Source organism: Alosa sapidissima, chromosome 1 (genome assembly GCF_018492685.1).
Source record: "Alosa sapidissima isolate fAloSap1 chromosome 1, fAloSap1.pri, whole genome shotgun sequence".
Classification (NCBI taxonomy): Eukaryota; Metazoa; Chordata; class Actinopteri; order Clupeiformes; family Clupeidae; genus Alosa; species Alosa sapidissima.
Genome location: NC_055957.1, coordinates 44357702 through 44372616, shown reverse-complemented (window position 1 = coordinate 44372616; position 14915 = coordinate 44357702). Strand labels below are relative to the sequence as shown.

At 45.4% G+C, this 14915-nt stretch overlaps 1 protein-coding gene across 2 annotated transcripts in view; it reads right to left on the bottom strand.

Moving 5' to 3' along the window:
• LOC121715815 (ephrin type-B receptor 1) overlaps positions 1–14915 on the bottom strand; it is a 186256-nt gene extending 171341 nt beyond the window's left edge. For both annotated transcript variants that reach the window (XM_042101777.1, XM_042101788.1), the window contains exon 1: positions 14678–14915. In XM_042101777.1, the coding sequence (XP_041957711.1) occupies positions 14678–14735 (58 nt within the window). In that variant the 5' untranslated portion in view covers positions 14736–14915. The remainder of the gene's footprint in view (positions 1–14677) is intronic.

The following is a 14915-nucleotide window of genomic DNA, read 5'->3' as shown; positions in this document are numbered from 1 at the left end:
AACATGGCCGGCCGCATCGCCTCGCACCGCCTCCCCTGGCCTCGCTGGCCTCTTATGCATGCAGGACACTGCAGCAGAGAGAGGGAGGGAGAGAGAGAGCGAGAGAGGGACAGAGAAGGCCACTTATTAGGGCCGGCAGACCTCACGGAAACAAAAGCCGTGTGCGCTGAAGAAGGGTGGGGTGGGTGTGAGAGAGGAAGTGCGTGGGTGGCACGCTGGGGCTACTCCAACAGGGCATCCACAGACTGCTGACACAATAACCATTCTGCCTGCCAACTGGCAAACGTCAAGGTTGATAAAACATATATGCTATCTCATTCCGCGCAGAGCCAAATTTCATTAGCAAAACTTATACAATAGCTGTTCCTGGCATGGTGAAACAACATCTGTGAATGAAGGGAGAACCTTTTTGTGATATTATTGTGATGGAATCTCAGGCTGAAAAAAATGGCCTATAGCCATCAACTGGTGACAGGCAGGATAGATAGATAGATAGATAGATAGATAGATACTTTATTGATCCCCAAGGGGAAATTCAAGGTCTCAGTAGCATACAGACATCACACACAACATGCACTTACAGCAGAAAAAGTAATATAAATATATACATATAAACAACTCCACTGTACAATAGAGACAGTAGAATATAAGAAAATACTATACTCATATTTCATTGTGATCAGGCATCTCTCTAATAGGCTGGAAAAATGGCCCAGACTAGTGGTCATGTCTGCAGAAACATGAAAAGCTTTGCAGAAAATTACTATCCATTTGGAGGATGACCCCTCCCTCCCTAAAAGCAACTGATGCGCGGAGTGCACCCTGTGACCCTCCCCTCACGTGCTGAAGCAGGTGTCATGCTGGCTCCTGCTCTCCAAGCACACTGTCAAAGCCCGAGCCGAGGTGACCGATCGCTGGAGCCGTGCCACTCACAGCTAGCCGCCCGCTAATTGCCCACCGTTGGCCATGGGGGGAGGGGTAATTGATGGAGTCGTCTTGGAGGCTGTTGATGAGAGGCTGGGGGGGGGCGGCAAAAAGGTGAAGGGAAGGGAAAGGAGGGGGCAGTGGGGGGGGGGGGGTGGGGGGGTGGACTTGGCCAGCAAAAGGCGACCTCTCACAACCTCCCAGCTGCACAGGGGAAGCAGGCTTTCTGTGGGGACTTTGCTATCTAATTTTCAATTTGTTTGCTTTAGCACCTGTGGTTTAGGGCCGAGTGCTGTTTGTCAAGCTCATGAGGTGCTTGCCAATGTCCGTTACACAGAAATAGCAGCTTAGGCATGTCACCCACTCATACTCAATCTCATTTTCTCATCCTCAGAGACACACGCACACACACACACATCCACAGACTCTAATACACAAACACACACACACTGAGAGATCCTTCAGCTTTGTGCAGCATGTGTGGAGTAATTTTGACTACACATGAGTCATTCGTTTGCCAACTGGAAACCATCAGCTAACTGGGTGGAATCGGAGGATTAGCATAATTAAAGCATTCACTCCGGGAAAGAAAAAAAACAGTCATTTACTAGAATAAATTGCAGTGGAATACCATATTTCTTCCCTGATTACTACAGCTCCACTGCAGAGCAATTTCCTCCATAGTTACAGTTTCACCAGTCTCACTGTTCTTCTCTCTCTCTCTCTCTCTCTCTCTCTCTCTCTCTCTCTCTGGGTAGTGTACCTGCTCTGGGGGCCTATTGTTAATTTCTGGTGCTGCCGTGTGTGTGGAGAGAGGATGCTCGTATCGCATTTCTTCAGTTCCTGTGTCGAGACGGCCAGTGCTTCCTTTGGTTGAGTTCCAAAACACGATACGGATTCACTGCATTCTTAGCCCAACACTGTTTTTTTTTTTCTTGTTCTAGTTTTTTTTTTTTTTTTTTTTTAAATCAATCATTTCTCTTCTCTGACAGGATACTGTTACAAAAGCACCTTCATCTCCTCCAGGACCCAAGGACAGGAACAACAAAAAATAACTAACAAGCCAAGCACAGAGTAGGATTCTCAAATCTGTCATTCCTTTAATAGTGAGCGGTCCTCTTATCCATTATTCCCTTACTATTGTTAGGCCTGAATGTCCAGTAAAAGGAAGTGCACTGACGTCAGTCAGAAGAGTGTTGACAGTGTAATCGTGGAGATTTTGTTCTCCAAATGAAATGAGTCTCTGGGCGTAATGATCATGAGTGTAGTTAGTGTGCCAATGACTTGGTAACCATCAACATGACCAGATTAGGCTAACCAATCCTCCACAGTACGAGCCAGTTTACTGTGCAAAAAGCAGTTATTGTTATTATTATTATCATACATCATTATATTTTCAGTGATAGCTGAAGAATTTTACTTACAATACACTGAATGTGCAACAGCCTTGATATAATGCCATGGAAATCAGAGCAGATGAATTAATTTATGTATGACTCTCTGAAGTGTATGTTTTTTTTAATTACCTGTCGGCATGTCTCTCGACATTCCAATCAATACAGTTTCCCGCCAGTTAAGACTAACAACATCTCACATATCTTGGCCTGGCCACATGCTAGGACATTTCAGAAGCTACTATATTAGCTAGTAAGAATGGCACACTAGAAAAGCAATGCTATAGGCAAGATCATTTTAAGCTGCTTGCTTGAATGCACATAAACATAATACATTAAGTGGCTGCCTAATTAACAAAACAATTGGCTGAAATGACTGTGGCATCTACTTCAATCTGTGCAGTACTGTACAGTAGTGAGCACTGGGCTGGATGGGCCAGAGGGGAAATACTATTTTCAGTACTGTGGTGTGTCTCATTTGCTACGTAACTCATTGTCTTGAAAAAGTTAAGCTATGTGGAGACCAGTCACTCATAATATTTGGGTATTTACTTTTGACGCTTACACCAATAGTTTTCAGCTTTGTGTGTTTAACCCACAGCTACCAATTTTGAAAGGTTGTGTCAATAAAATACACATTGTTATTAATGCTAAACATAGATTTTAAAGTAATGAGTTATGAGTCATAATGAGTCACATTTTTGGTGGATTCACAGTTACATTGTTTACTCCTTTCATTGTGTACACAAAACAGTCTGTGAGAAGAAATTCTTGATGACATTTCCCTCGAATTGTGATTAAGTCTGCTAAGCCGCACTTGTGCATTCATGACAGAGAGTACACAAAGCAAGCATGGGAATGTCCTGACACCTGAGTCCATTCACACACTGAAAGCCAGAAAATGTCAGACCAGAATCTCCACAATACCGTGTTCCAGAGACGTCTGCAAACAAGCCTTTAAAAAGGCTTTCAATCGCAACTGCTTCTCTGTGTAGTGTTGTGTGTTGGCATGGGAAAGCTGGATTATTCTGCCCATTACTGGTTTTTTAGTTGTTTGCTGGAAAGAACTAAACAAATGTTGTGAAATTCACATGGATGGCTTGAGAATATGGCGTGAGAATAGCCAATCTCTACTGATTTTGTAGAAAATGTTCTCTCACTCTTTCTCTCAAAATACGTGTTTGTTCTTCAAGCGAATTGCTTACTTTTTATTAAGCTTTTAATGAGCGTTCCATCTAGCTATTTTTCTAAATCCCACCCTGACTGCTTTGAGAGTGGCCAGATTTTGTTTTTATTGTCTGTTTCCTTATGCACCACTTATGCTTTGAGTACTTCAAACTTTCAGCAAAGAATTCGAATAGAAATGCAAAGCGGTCATAGGCAGTCAGACAATTACGTCTGTCTGTGCGCATTAAAACATTTCTGAAGCCCTCCAATAGAAACTTTACAACCTACGCCGTTTTAACACCACTCGACTTGCAGCCTGAAACACATCATGACCCCTCACTAACAGCAGGGTCAACACACTCTAATATTTCAAATGGCATGAGAACGCTCACGCATCTAACTGACCACCCAAGACAGAACAGCCCACAGAGCCTTCAGCCTAATCAGCAGCGGTGTGGCGGGAACATACAGAACCGGCTGGAACATCCCTGGAACCGCCAATTTGTTTCTGGGTCAAAATTGCTGAGTTTGGAGACTTGATAGGCTTACAGGAGATGTTCTCTTCTTGAAAAGCAATACACCTGCAACAGTTTGATACACCTGACTATACAAAGTTGAGGAAGCAGCAGATAGACCAATGGATACTTGAAGCTCTTCAACCTTATTTGTTTACTATTTCAAAGTCAGTGTCAATCTATTAATTATTCAGGATTTGGAGATAGTATTTTTTCTGCGAAGTTCTAAAGGGCAATATGAAGGCATGGAGGGCTTTAAATGAAGAGGTAGCGTAACCATGGAGACTTGGTACAGTTTTAAGATGAGCCCTTGAAATGTCATCGTGCCGCCTGAGCTCCAATGGGTCCCATTATGGTCACACGGATTTCACTGAAAGTCACCACACCGGTTGCTACCACACTGGTTCCCAGGGAACACACAAGGGCTCAGTAGTGAGTGAAAGAGTAAGTAAAGCCTTGACACCGTCTACTTTAAATCTAATTGTAAATCATGCTGGCTTTGCTTGACTTTTGTGCCACTGATGGTGCCGCATTAACGCAATGTCTTTATTAAGTTTGACTCCGGTTCACGAGGTGAGAATAACACATCAGTCAAACACCGTAACGCACACAGGTTAGGATTTCTGTCTGAGATTAAAACAACCGGCAACACAAATCCAGATGGCAGGAAGCACCGAAATGGTAGTGGCACACCCTTGGCTGGCGCTGTGTCTCTCTCTCTCGCTCTGAATAACAGCCAGACTCTACATTTAAAACCATCTAATCAACTTCACCGCATTACATTTGGCGAGGGCAAATTGGGTTTATTTCAAATGTGCTGACTTCAATCTACTGTAGGCCTACTCACGCTGGCTCACCGGGTTGCTTTGCTGGGTTGCCTCACTGGGGATGGAACCGATTTGAAGAAGCCTTGGGGATTTTTTTGACGTCTTAAGTGGAGTTGGCGCTAACAAAGTCCCGTCAGCTTGATCAAATATAAGTATCTCCAGCCCCTTACCCCAATAGAGATGCCGTAGTCATCTCTCTGGATTCCTTACAACACTGATTGATCGTTACAAGACATACAGCTAATGGTCTGGCCGACATTTTTGCAAAGTAAAAAAACTGTATGTACAGTATGAATGTGGGTGTTGTGTCTATATGTCGGCTGATGATGGTGTTTAAGTGTGTGTTTGTGTATGGTGCATACAACAGATTACATATGCACAATGTTGAGGTTAGTGTGTGTGGTAGTGGACACATCTTACAAGAAACCAGTGCTGGATCTTTAAACATGTCCTGTGTGTGTCCCACCAGGCTCCTAATGCCTGGAGCTGATTTTTTTTTCTCTCTCTCTCTCTCTCTCTCTCTCTCTCTCTCTCATGGAGCAGGGTGGTACCATTTTCCCCAGTAGACAGAGCAGTACACTCCTGAAATTAATGTGTTGACCCTATCTCAACACAGAGATGTGTTAAAAACAACACAAGTGTGTGTGTGTTTGTTTGTTTGTTTGTTTGTTTGTGTGTGTGTGTGTTTGTAGTGGGAGCTGATAGCAGTACTGGCATGCCACAAATGTTATGCCACCATAGCATTTAGTGCACAGCACACACCCTGTCTCTTTGTATTCACTTATTTCAGCGAGCAGAGACACAAAAACCCACCATGACAGAATGGAGTCTGAGGTCCTAAGATGTACTGTACGCTTGCAGGAGACGGCATCAAAGAACACAAGACCCTGTGTCTGCCAGGAAACTGGAGCAGTCAGGGAAGCATAGCACATTTGTGGACAGTTGTGAAATTGTGTATGGCAACAGACAGGGCACCCGTCTCCTGATATATTGATCTCCAAACCCAACTGGAAATGCAGACGGATCTTCATCATCAGGAGGAAGATAAGAGTTGCAACGGGTCGCTTCCGAACCAGCTTTGTTTTCCGAGCCCTGCGGCGGTCTTGCAGGTACACTGTCTTTTAAATCTGTCACAATTTAGAGTCTCTGGCTATATAAAAAAATATGCCAGTGACTGCTTTCTGACAGTGTCAACCACAATCTCTTTTTATCTGCCAGTCCCAGTTCATCTCTGTAACCTCTCAGTGCTTGTTTCCATTTCAGAGTCCTTCACGTCTCTCAAGGCAGTGAGAGGTCAAGGGAGACACACACACACACATGGCTATGAACAACAAGCACATGACAGATGACAGATTGGGGACTGGCTGACTTTTAGTTCTTCGTTTTGAATAAGCAAAGGCCATGTTCATTTGAGTGAATTCTAGCAGCACATTCTCCCCAGGTGGAACATGCCGGAACGATTCGGTCACAGGTCTCATCTCATGGAGCGGCCCGGAGGAGATGGCAGGGGCAGGCTACGCAGCTAATTAATGTGATATAGCAGGTCTGGACCAAACCGGTCGCTCCACATCTACCCCAGAGGGTAAAAACTCACCGCTCCTGCACTGCCATTCTGCCCCACACACACACACACACACACACACACACACACACCTGGCAGCAGTGCTGTAATTAGGCTGGCGGCGGCCATTTCCCATCACGCCGGCTGTTTAAGGATCGATACTTAATTACCTCAAAATGCTCTCTCTGCAGCCACACCAGCCCGCAAGGGTGGCCAAGGGAGCCTTGTCCAAGAGAGAGAGACAGTACAAGAAGAAAATGAAGAAGAAAGAAAGAAGGAAAGAACAAAAGAAAGATAGAAAGAAAGATAGGATGAAAGATGCCTAGCCCACACCTAGACTGTCCACCCATTCGCTTCCAACAGCAGCAGCAACGCCACCAACACTCAAACCAACAGCAGCAGCAGTAATCTACCAGCACCCCTTTTATCATTCCTCTCAACATATTTACCTCCGTCCCTCCACCCCCACTCCACCCACCCACATTTCTCCATCCAGCTCCTCTTTAGTTGAGCAAGAGATTATGCTGTTGGCAATTACGTGGTGAAATACGGGGAGTCGTCCTGACCCCGAGTGAGTAAAGCGGGCCATAACTCATTGTTAATGGGATTGCAAAAGAGGCCCGGACCTTCATGTTCCTGGCTACATTTTATTCCCTTCCTCTTGCACTTTAAAAGGTGTTGCCAAGCACCCTACCACGACACTAGGCCTGAGAGTGTGTTTGAAAATAAGCGATAAACTGGTATTTAATGTAAGATGAATGTTTTTGTCCGCCCCTGCTAGGCAGGTCCTGGGAGAGGAGTGGGTCTGTGCAGTTTGGAATGTGTTGTAAGAGAACACCTTTTATATGTTAGAGGTTGCCGCAGAAAGAAAAGGAGAAAAAAAACATGGAAACAAGTAGTTTTATTCATACCATACAGTCCTAATGAAATCCAGAGAGTGCAAGAGGAATGGTGCCTATATTGCTCCAACCTGCAGTCAAGCGGGAGGTCAGTCGGCCACATTTGTGTCCAATATCTAATATCTAATCTGACTCACAAATGGCCAAGAAGTGAAGGTAAGACAAGCGAGACATAAATCCATCCACACGCTCTGCACTAATGCATACAGAACAGCACAGCCTTTTAACAGACCTGAAACTATTTGCAGGTTTTCTTAAAAGAAGAAAAGAGAGAGAGAAAGAGACTTGGAGCAAAATCCAGCTGTGGCTTTGCTCCATACCCCCCCCCCCCCCCCCGACCCCCCCCCCCCCCCCCCCCAACCCCCAAGCTTCCACCTCGGGCCCCTCCTGCTCCAGTCTGTGGGCTTAAAGGTGAAATTAACTCATCGTGTTCGAGTCTCCCACCAGACTTCATTACAAGAATCATAATTGATGCTCTTTGTTCTCTTTCGTCTACTTTTCTTCCCTCCAAAAATATTCTCTTCTTCCCTTTGACAACAGCACAAAAAAGGGGGGGGGTCACATTTCACTTCAGACAGAGAAGGCAAAAGAAAACTAAGCAAACTTTACAATTTAAACAAGTGCAAGTGATTTTTAGGGGCCAATGGCAAACGTTAGCCCTGTTGCTAGCCACCATGAGGTGAAGGCTGGTGTTGCGCTCCCCATTTGGGAGTTTTAATTAAAGCGACTTACCCCTCTAAAATGACCAGGGCCCAGCAAACAGACTAAATGTCAACAGCGGAGCTTTCGGCCGAGGCCAGTGAGGGGCCCGGCGGATATCGGCCGCTGCATTATTAGTCTTGGACTGTAAGGCAAGAGGCCCACAGAGTGAAGCTGTTAACTCGATAATCAATGCTTTCTGCAACATCCCCTTCTGCTGGAAAACACTGAAGAAGCTCGAGTTTCTGCTGACCTGGTCTCGGTCACCTAATCGTCCGAAATAGATAGCCAGCCGCCACAGACAGCCCAAAAAGAAGACCCTGAGAGATACCTATTTCCTGTTCTATACACTTTGCCCTATACCAGAGAGTATTTCTTTCTTTCTTTGTTCTAGGTTAGGCCCTATACATTTATATAGGATCAATCTTTCAATGCTACAAAACTGCACAAAGAAGCCATTTCATCTTAATCTGTTTTTGCAAAACATAATAAAAAGCAGAATAGCACAGGAACCTACAGTATAGATCAGAAACTACAGTGGTTCTCAAAGTGGGGTCTGACCCCTTGGGTTCCGCGACCCATAGCCAAGGGGTCCACAAAATAAATTATAAAGTTGAGTTTTATTTTATTTTTAAAATGAATATCTACAGATGATGCCCCTTTTCACCCATAAAACTTAGGTTGTGAAGAATTATTCCTACTACTGCTTAGCTTGGCTTATTTGTTAGCCAGCTAGCTGATGAATCTGAATGTGTAGAAATGTTTGAGTCAGTCCATGTTGTCAAGTGATACAAAATCCAAAACTGACAAAAGACGAAGTTGCACATCTGCCAAAAAACATGGGATAGTAGACCTGTCCACAACTTCAGAGAATACAAATGGCATGCTTAATTGTTACGGTTATGAGGGGGTCCTCAGAATATTTTCTCCCCCAAAAGGGGTCCTTGGAACCAAAAACATTGAGAACCCCTGGCCTACAGTATTCACATCTGCCAGACCTCCAATGAAAAAGTCCAAATCAAGCCCCAAACAACAGCATATATCACCTAGAAATTGTAAAAACACGTCCTACAAATGGGCAAAGAGGGTAACGTCACACAGATGTAAGATGAAGCCTCCCTGACAGTGAGGCTTCAAACTTGCATCAAATATTTGACTTATAAAAATATGGTCTTCTACAGACGCCAAGAAAAATCCTAACCAAGGAGCCGACAGGGAGGAAAGAAAAACAGGAGGATGCCAACATGGGAGCATGTCCCTGTTCGCCTCCTGGAGGGCTTTCACACACACACACACACACACACACACACACACACACACACACACACACCTGCCTGCAAGCATCCTCCATCTTCCTCCGTTTGCTGATCCACCATCTGGCTCTTGGAGGCTCGAGTGTCTCTGGGGTAAGGTGAGATCTGCAGGGGTGGGGAGGACCTGGAGGAGGGGAGTGTGTGTGTGTGTGGGGGGGGGGGGGGGGGGTACTCACTAAGCCCAAATCTCCCAGGATACTTAGCTCTGATTTGTCAGAGCCCAGGAGGAAAAGGGGAAAGGCCAAGGAGAGGGGGGGGGGGGGGGGGGTTTACACGCACATACAGTATACACACACACACACACACACACACACACACACACCCACATGTAACACACTCACTTACAAGAGTGCTGCTGGTCTTTAGTGAAGGAAAAGGTCAGCAGAGCTGCGAGTGCCTGTGGCAAACTCTAAATACGTACAGAGGAAACTGACAGGGAAGCTGGCACCATATGTTGCCTCGTCTCACAAGTGTCTGGGGATGCCTCTACACAGGACTTCACAACTCGTGCTTTTCACTCGCCCATACATGACCCTGTATGTCGAACATAAATCTTCAGAGTCGGTGCAGCGCGCTCTCGCAGGCTCTAATTGGCTGACAAAATCATCTGACCCCACCCTTACGTGTCAGAGGATGCTTTGCTGCTTTTTCTTCTCCTTTGCTACATTTTTTTTTAAAACCTTCAAAAAGATTGGTACCTTTTTGTTTTTTTTCAATACTGTGCTTTGCAAGACACATGGCAGCCTTCTGGAGCATGATCACAAGGAGCTTAGAGCAGAAGCTGTCGGCACCTGGTGCAGGTAGACGCTATTAAGCAAGCGAGGTACAACGGACTGCACCTACACTCCTCTAATGAAGCCATTACAGGTTCATAGCATGTCCATTTGTGGCCATAATAGCTATCCTACCTCCGTTTCACCATGCGCTGAGAAAGCACAGGGTACGTAATGAAGTGAGTACACAAAATTGCATTCCATGCCAGTAGTCGTGAGGTCATCAACAGCCCCCAGAGTCGAGCGGCGGACCCGTCCATTTGCGCATTTAGCACGTCTCTCTGTGTTTTTCACTCCGCAACTCTCAATACAGCGGAGAGAGTGGGGAATGTGAAAGGGCATTTACTTTCTGCACCCCCCCCCCCCACCCACACACACACACACATAGCGATCTCATTTGTCCTTCATTAGTGACTCCTCTAGACTTTCTCCAAATCCGTGAGTCATACATGAGAAGACGGCCAGCCAGGCATGAAGCAGAACTGACCAGCGGGTACATGTCTCACACACACACACACACACACACACACACACACACACACACACACACTAGAGAGCTACTTACCCATTAGTTTACCTTTCAGTGGTGGGTGAACTCAGCTTGCACTTTTCTACCATCTCTATGAGGCTCCAATAAAGAGACTCATAAAGACTCGGCTTAATGGAGTCATGCAGTGCCTTCGTCAGATTAGACGAACAGATTAGACTTCCATTAAATTACCAATAGAAACAAAGTCCAGCAAAACAAGAAAAACTAAGGAGAGGCTGACCGACAATAAACGCTGACCATCTCATAATGTCAGTGATGAATTGGTTTAAATTGGGGTCACCGTGCCGGGCCACCATTCTGTGCCAACACACATCACCGACTGGCAGATGAAACAAACAAAATGGCTTGGCGCCAAATCAGTTAGCGGGCCATAAACTCTCGCTGTCTTTCAGCGTTGCTTGTGGCTTGAAGGAGGGTAGCCTACCGTAGGCACGCGTCCCTGCACCTGGAGCTCTTGGCACCCCTTCACTATATAGCCTGAGCATGACAGGCCGGCTCCTCAAAGTGACAATTTATCCCAATAACTGCTTGTGGACAGCTGCGGATTAATGGCTATAACCCTGGATATATGAGTGGAGGGTGGCAGGGTGGCACTGCATCTTTCAGTGTTTCTCATGTCAGTTCAACCCCCAGTAAAGAGTTAGGTGTCTGAAAGAACTACCTCAGACACAATCAGCTAATGGAGAAGGTTCATATCCAGAAGCCTTCACTGACAGTGAGTGCTAAACACAGTAGCCAGACCAGCAGGCCTGATTGTGCTCTCAGCCAGGGTTGTGCACAATTTGAATTGCAATTCTGCTTCCTGTTTGCTACCTCAATTGAAATGCAAGTGAAATTCAAGAATTTAATTGGAATTTAAGAGCCAGTTTCAATTCAGTTCTGGAATTTTGCACAAGCCTGCTCTCAGCCTGTGCAAGACACACGCTGATGGTGGTGGTGATGATGATGGTGATGATGATGATAAAGCCACTGCTGATGTGGATGACTGTCTCACTGTCTGGCCCTGGTAAAGGTCACCGCAGTAGGGCCCTGTGAGTGTATGGGGGTCAGTGCCAGGCAGCGGAGGCCCTCTGACCAAATAAACAACAGTGATTATAGAGGGGCAGCCGAGCAGCCCACTGGCTTTAGACACAGAGCTGATGAGGAGGACATGTGAAGGGTTGCAGCCGCAGACACAGAGAAAGGCAGCGAGAGAGATAGAGAGACAGGAAAAAAAAAGGGAGAAAGAGGCAGAAAGAGAAAAATAAGGGTATGAGAGAGGAAAAGAGGGAGAAATAGAGGCTGTGTGTGATGCCGATCATGGACACTAAAAAATGGTACCATGAAGTCACACACCCACGCCAGATAAATAGAGAGAGAGGGGGGAGAGAGAGAGCTACATAAAATCACAAAGCCCTACTGCCTGGCATGAGAAGAGAGAAAAGGAATTTGCATGCCATTAACGAAAACGAGGGAGAGTGCAAGAAAAAAAAGAGAAGCGCTGCATTTCTCCTGCATCTGCACATCATTATTCACAGCGACGGCAATGGCAATTCGCCCCCCACTTATAGAGACGTTGCTTATTTCTGTTTGCCCTTAAAGCAATTAAGCCAGGACGGGCCTGCTCACTTTGAGTACATGCCCACGCACAAGCGTGTGAGTGAGGGAGATAAATGATTAGGGGGCAGAGAGGGACACGACGCCTCCGACGCTCTCCACACGTGCATGACGCCACGCTTCTCTCCCCACACTAGCCCCCCCCCCCTACCCAAAGAGCCGCCTGCGGCTGATTGTTTTGGCTTTGGAGAGAAATCCGTCTGAGTGGGAATGAGGATGTTGAGCAAAGAGAGGGAAAGAGAGAGGTGGAGGAGGACAGAGAGAGAAGGAGGGGGGGGGGGGTGAAGGGGAGATCAGAGAGAGGAGAAGAAACACACACAAGTGGAAATAGGGATAGAGAAAAAGAAAGAAAGAGAAAGGGGAGAAAATGAGAGAGATCAGAGGGAAGAGGGGATGCATGCACAAGTGGAAGAGAGAGAAAGAGAGAGAGAGAGAGAATGGGAAAACACTGAGTAGCTCTGAACCATGGTGTCACCCTTTTAAAAAGCCGACGAGCTACATTTGCCCAGATTATTAAGCAACCTTTCTAACAATAGATAGTGCTGCAATTATTTATCCTCTACACCCTCTGAGTACCTGGCCCATTGCTGCACTGGCATAATAATCATGTGAGCTACTGACATCACACTTAAGCACTCCACTGCTTACATAAAAAAGGAATTTGCTCAGAATCCTCATTTCATGCCAGACACTCAAAGCCACTAAATGCCTACAAATGACCTAATGACAAAAGGAACAGTATACTGAAGATTGTTTTTATTCTTATTCTCTTATATCATGCCATAAGATCCATGAAGAACCACCTTTACTGAAAAGAACATGTTTGCAATGTTTTTTCTTTCTCTTCACTTCATATGTGTATGCTTCGTGCCATGTGCCATTTGTCCACTGGTGTCCAGATGGTCAGACTGGCCTGTCAGAGTTGCCCCATTGTGGCGGGCAGATCTTTGACACATTGTTTGTGATTATTGGGGCGATTTGGTGATTAGGGGCGCATAATCTGATTATGGGAAGCACAGGGAGACATGGATAGTGTGGCCCCCTTCCAGCCACAGACGAGGAGGATCAACAAACATCTTAACCTGCCAAAGGCCAATTCTCTTTCAATTAGACACCAAATTGGGGATGGCTTTAGCCCGCTGTCATCTTTCAACTGTGTCCCATCCATCTGTTCTGCTTTTGGTGTTTTTTTTAGTGAACGCAATTCCACCTACTCTAACAATTTCCACAGAACAATCAAATTTGTTTCAAAGCACTAATGGCCAGCATAATGCTTCAGCAACCTTGTCCAAGCTGCTCCGACTGGCAAGCTGACCAACAGCTTGGGGAAACTGTGGGGACCACTATGGACCACTGTAGCCTACACAGGGCGTCACGGATGAGATATTCCAAACCAGTTATCCGTGCTGATTATAGACAAATAGAATAAATGGCACTGAATCTCGAGCTATAAACTGTATTGTTACCTATATGGGGATACTACATGTTCACTGTTCGTGCGCGGTTTATGTGCATGCGAGTCTCACTGCTTGTCTGTGGGTGCGTGTCTAGTAAACGATGTATATGATATGTGTTTGGGAGAGGATCCGAGCTGATTTGACTTAGAAATCGCATCTCTGCATGTTAATCACTGAACTGGGAGTCAATCAAATCTCTGCACGATTATAAACTCAACGGATTCTGCTTTGGCAGTACAGTAACATCCAGGCAAGAACCATCTGTCAGTCGGGGTGTTTTTCCACTGAAGATGTTTATAAAGCTAAAATGATCGCAATTTGCATGTGTGTATGTATCAAATGCAGTTTAAATTGTTTCTTTACGACCAATAATCATTTATATATTTTTAGATAAATTATCCGACTAGGTTTTATATTTTGTTTTATCCATTGGTTCGGGAGGTAGCCTACGTAAACACACCCAGGTTGGCTTGGTCATCCTCTGTTCGAAAATGATTGCTCTGCACCGGTCGCAACAGAACTCGATTGTATTCAAAGTGTGAGTATTAAGTCCAGTTTGGCCTGGATTGTTAAACTCATTGACAGTATAACAGCATGGATAACGTCAACTAGTAAAAAAAACCTTGGAGTCTCACTTGGCGAGCCAACTTTATATAATTCGGAACTGAAAAATATGTATTTCTGGCCGTGCGTCACGGGGCAAAATGGGTCAATTTCGAGTCCGTTCCTCGACATCACCGCGTGCGCCGTAGCTTGACAGAAAGAGCATCCTTGGAGAAACCTGAATACCTTGACAGATAAATTGTAAGTTCCTCATGATCCACGTGTGCGAATTCTCCCCCCAAAAACACAACATCATAAGAGACATGGACATTTCAAACCGCATCATGAAATTGTAGTATTCCCGTTGTAGGCTAATTGAAAACCAGCGGCGAAATCACCTTCCACTCAGATCAAATGAAAACACCTTTACACACCACAGAGATAAATCCAAGCATTTACCTTCTACTGCAGCCACCGTAGTGATTACACACAAAATCGTCAACAAATCCACTGTCATGGCAAAAGTATATTTTCCGCTCTCTCTCTCTCCTCGTATGGAAAACCAACACGGCGTGTGCGCAAAATCCTCCAGTTGTCACAGAGCAGTATTCCAGTACAGACCGTTGTGCCACATTTCAAGTCGTAGTAAATAGTGTGTGAGAACTAGTCTGGGAACGGAGGCTGAGCTCGAGGATGA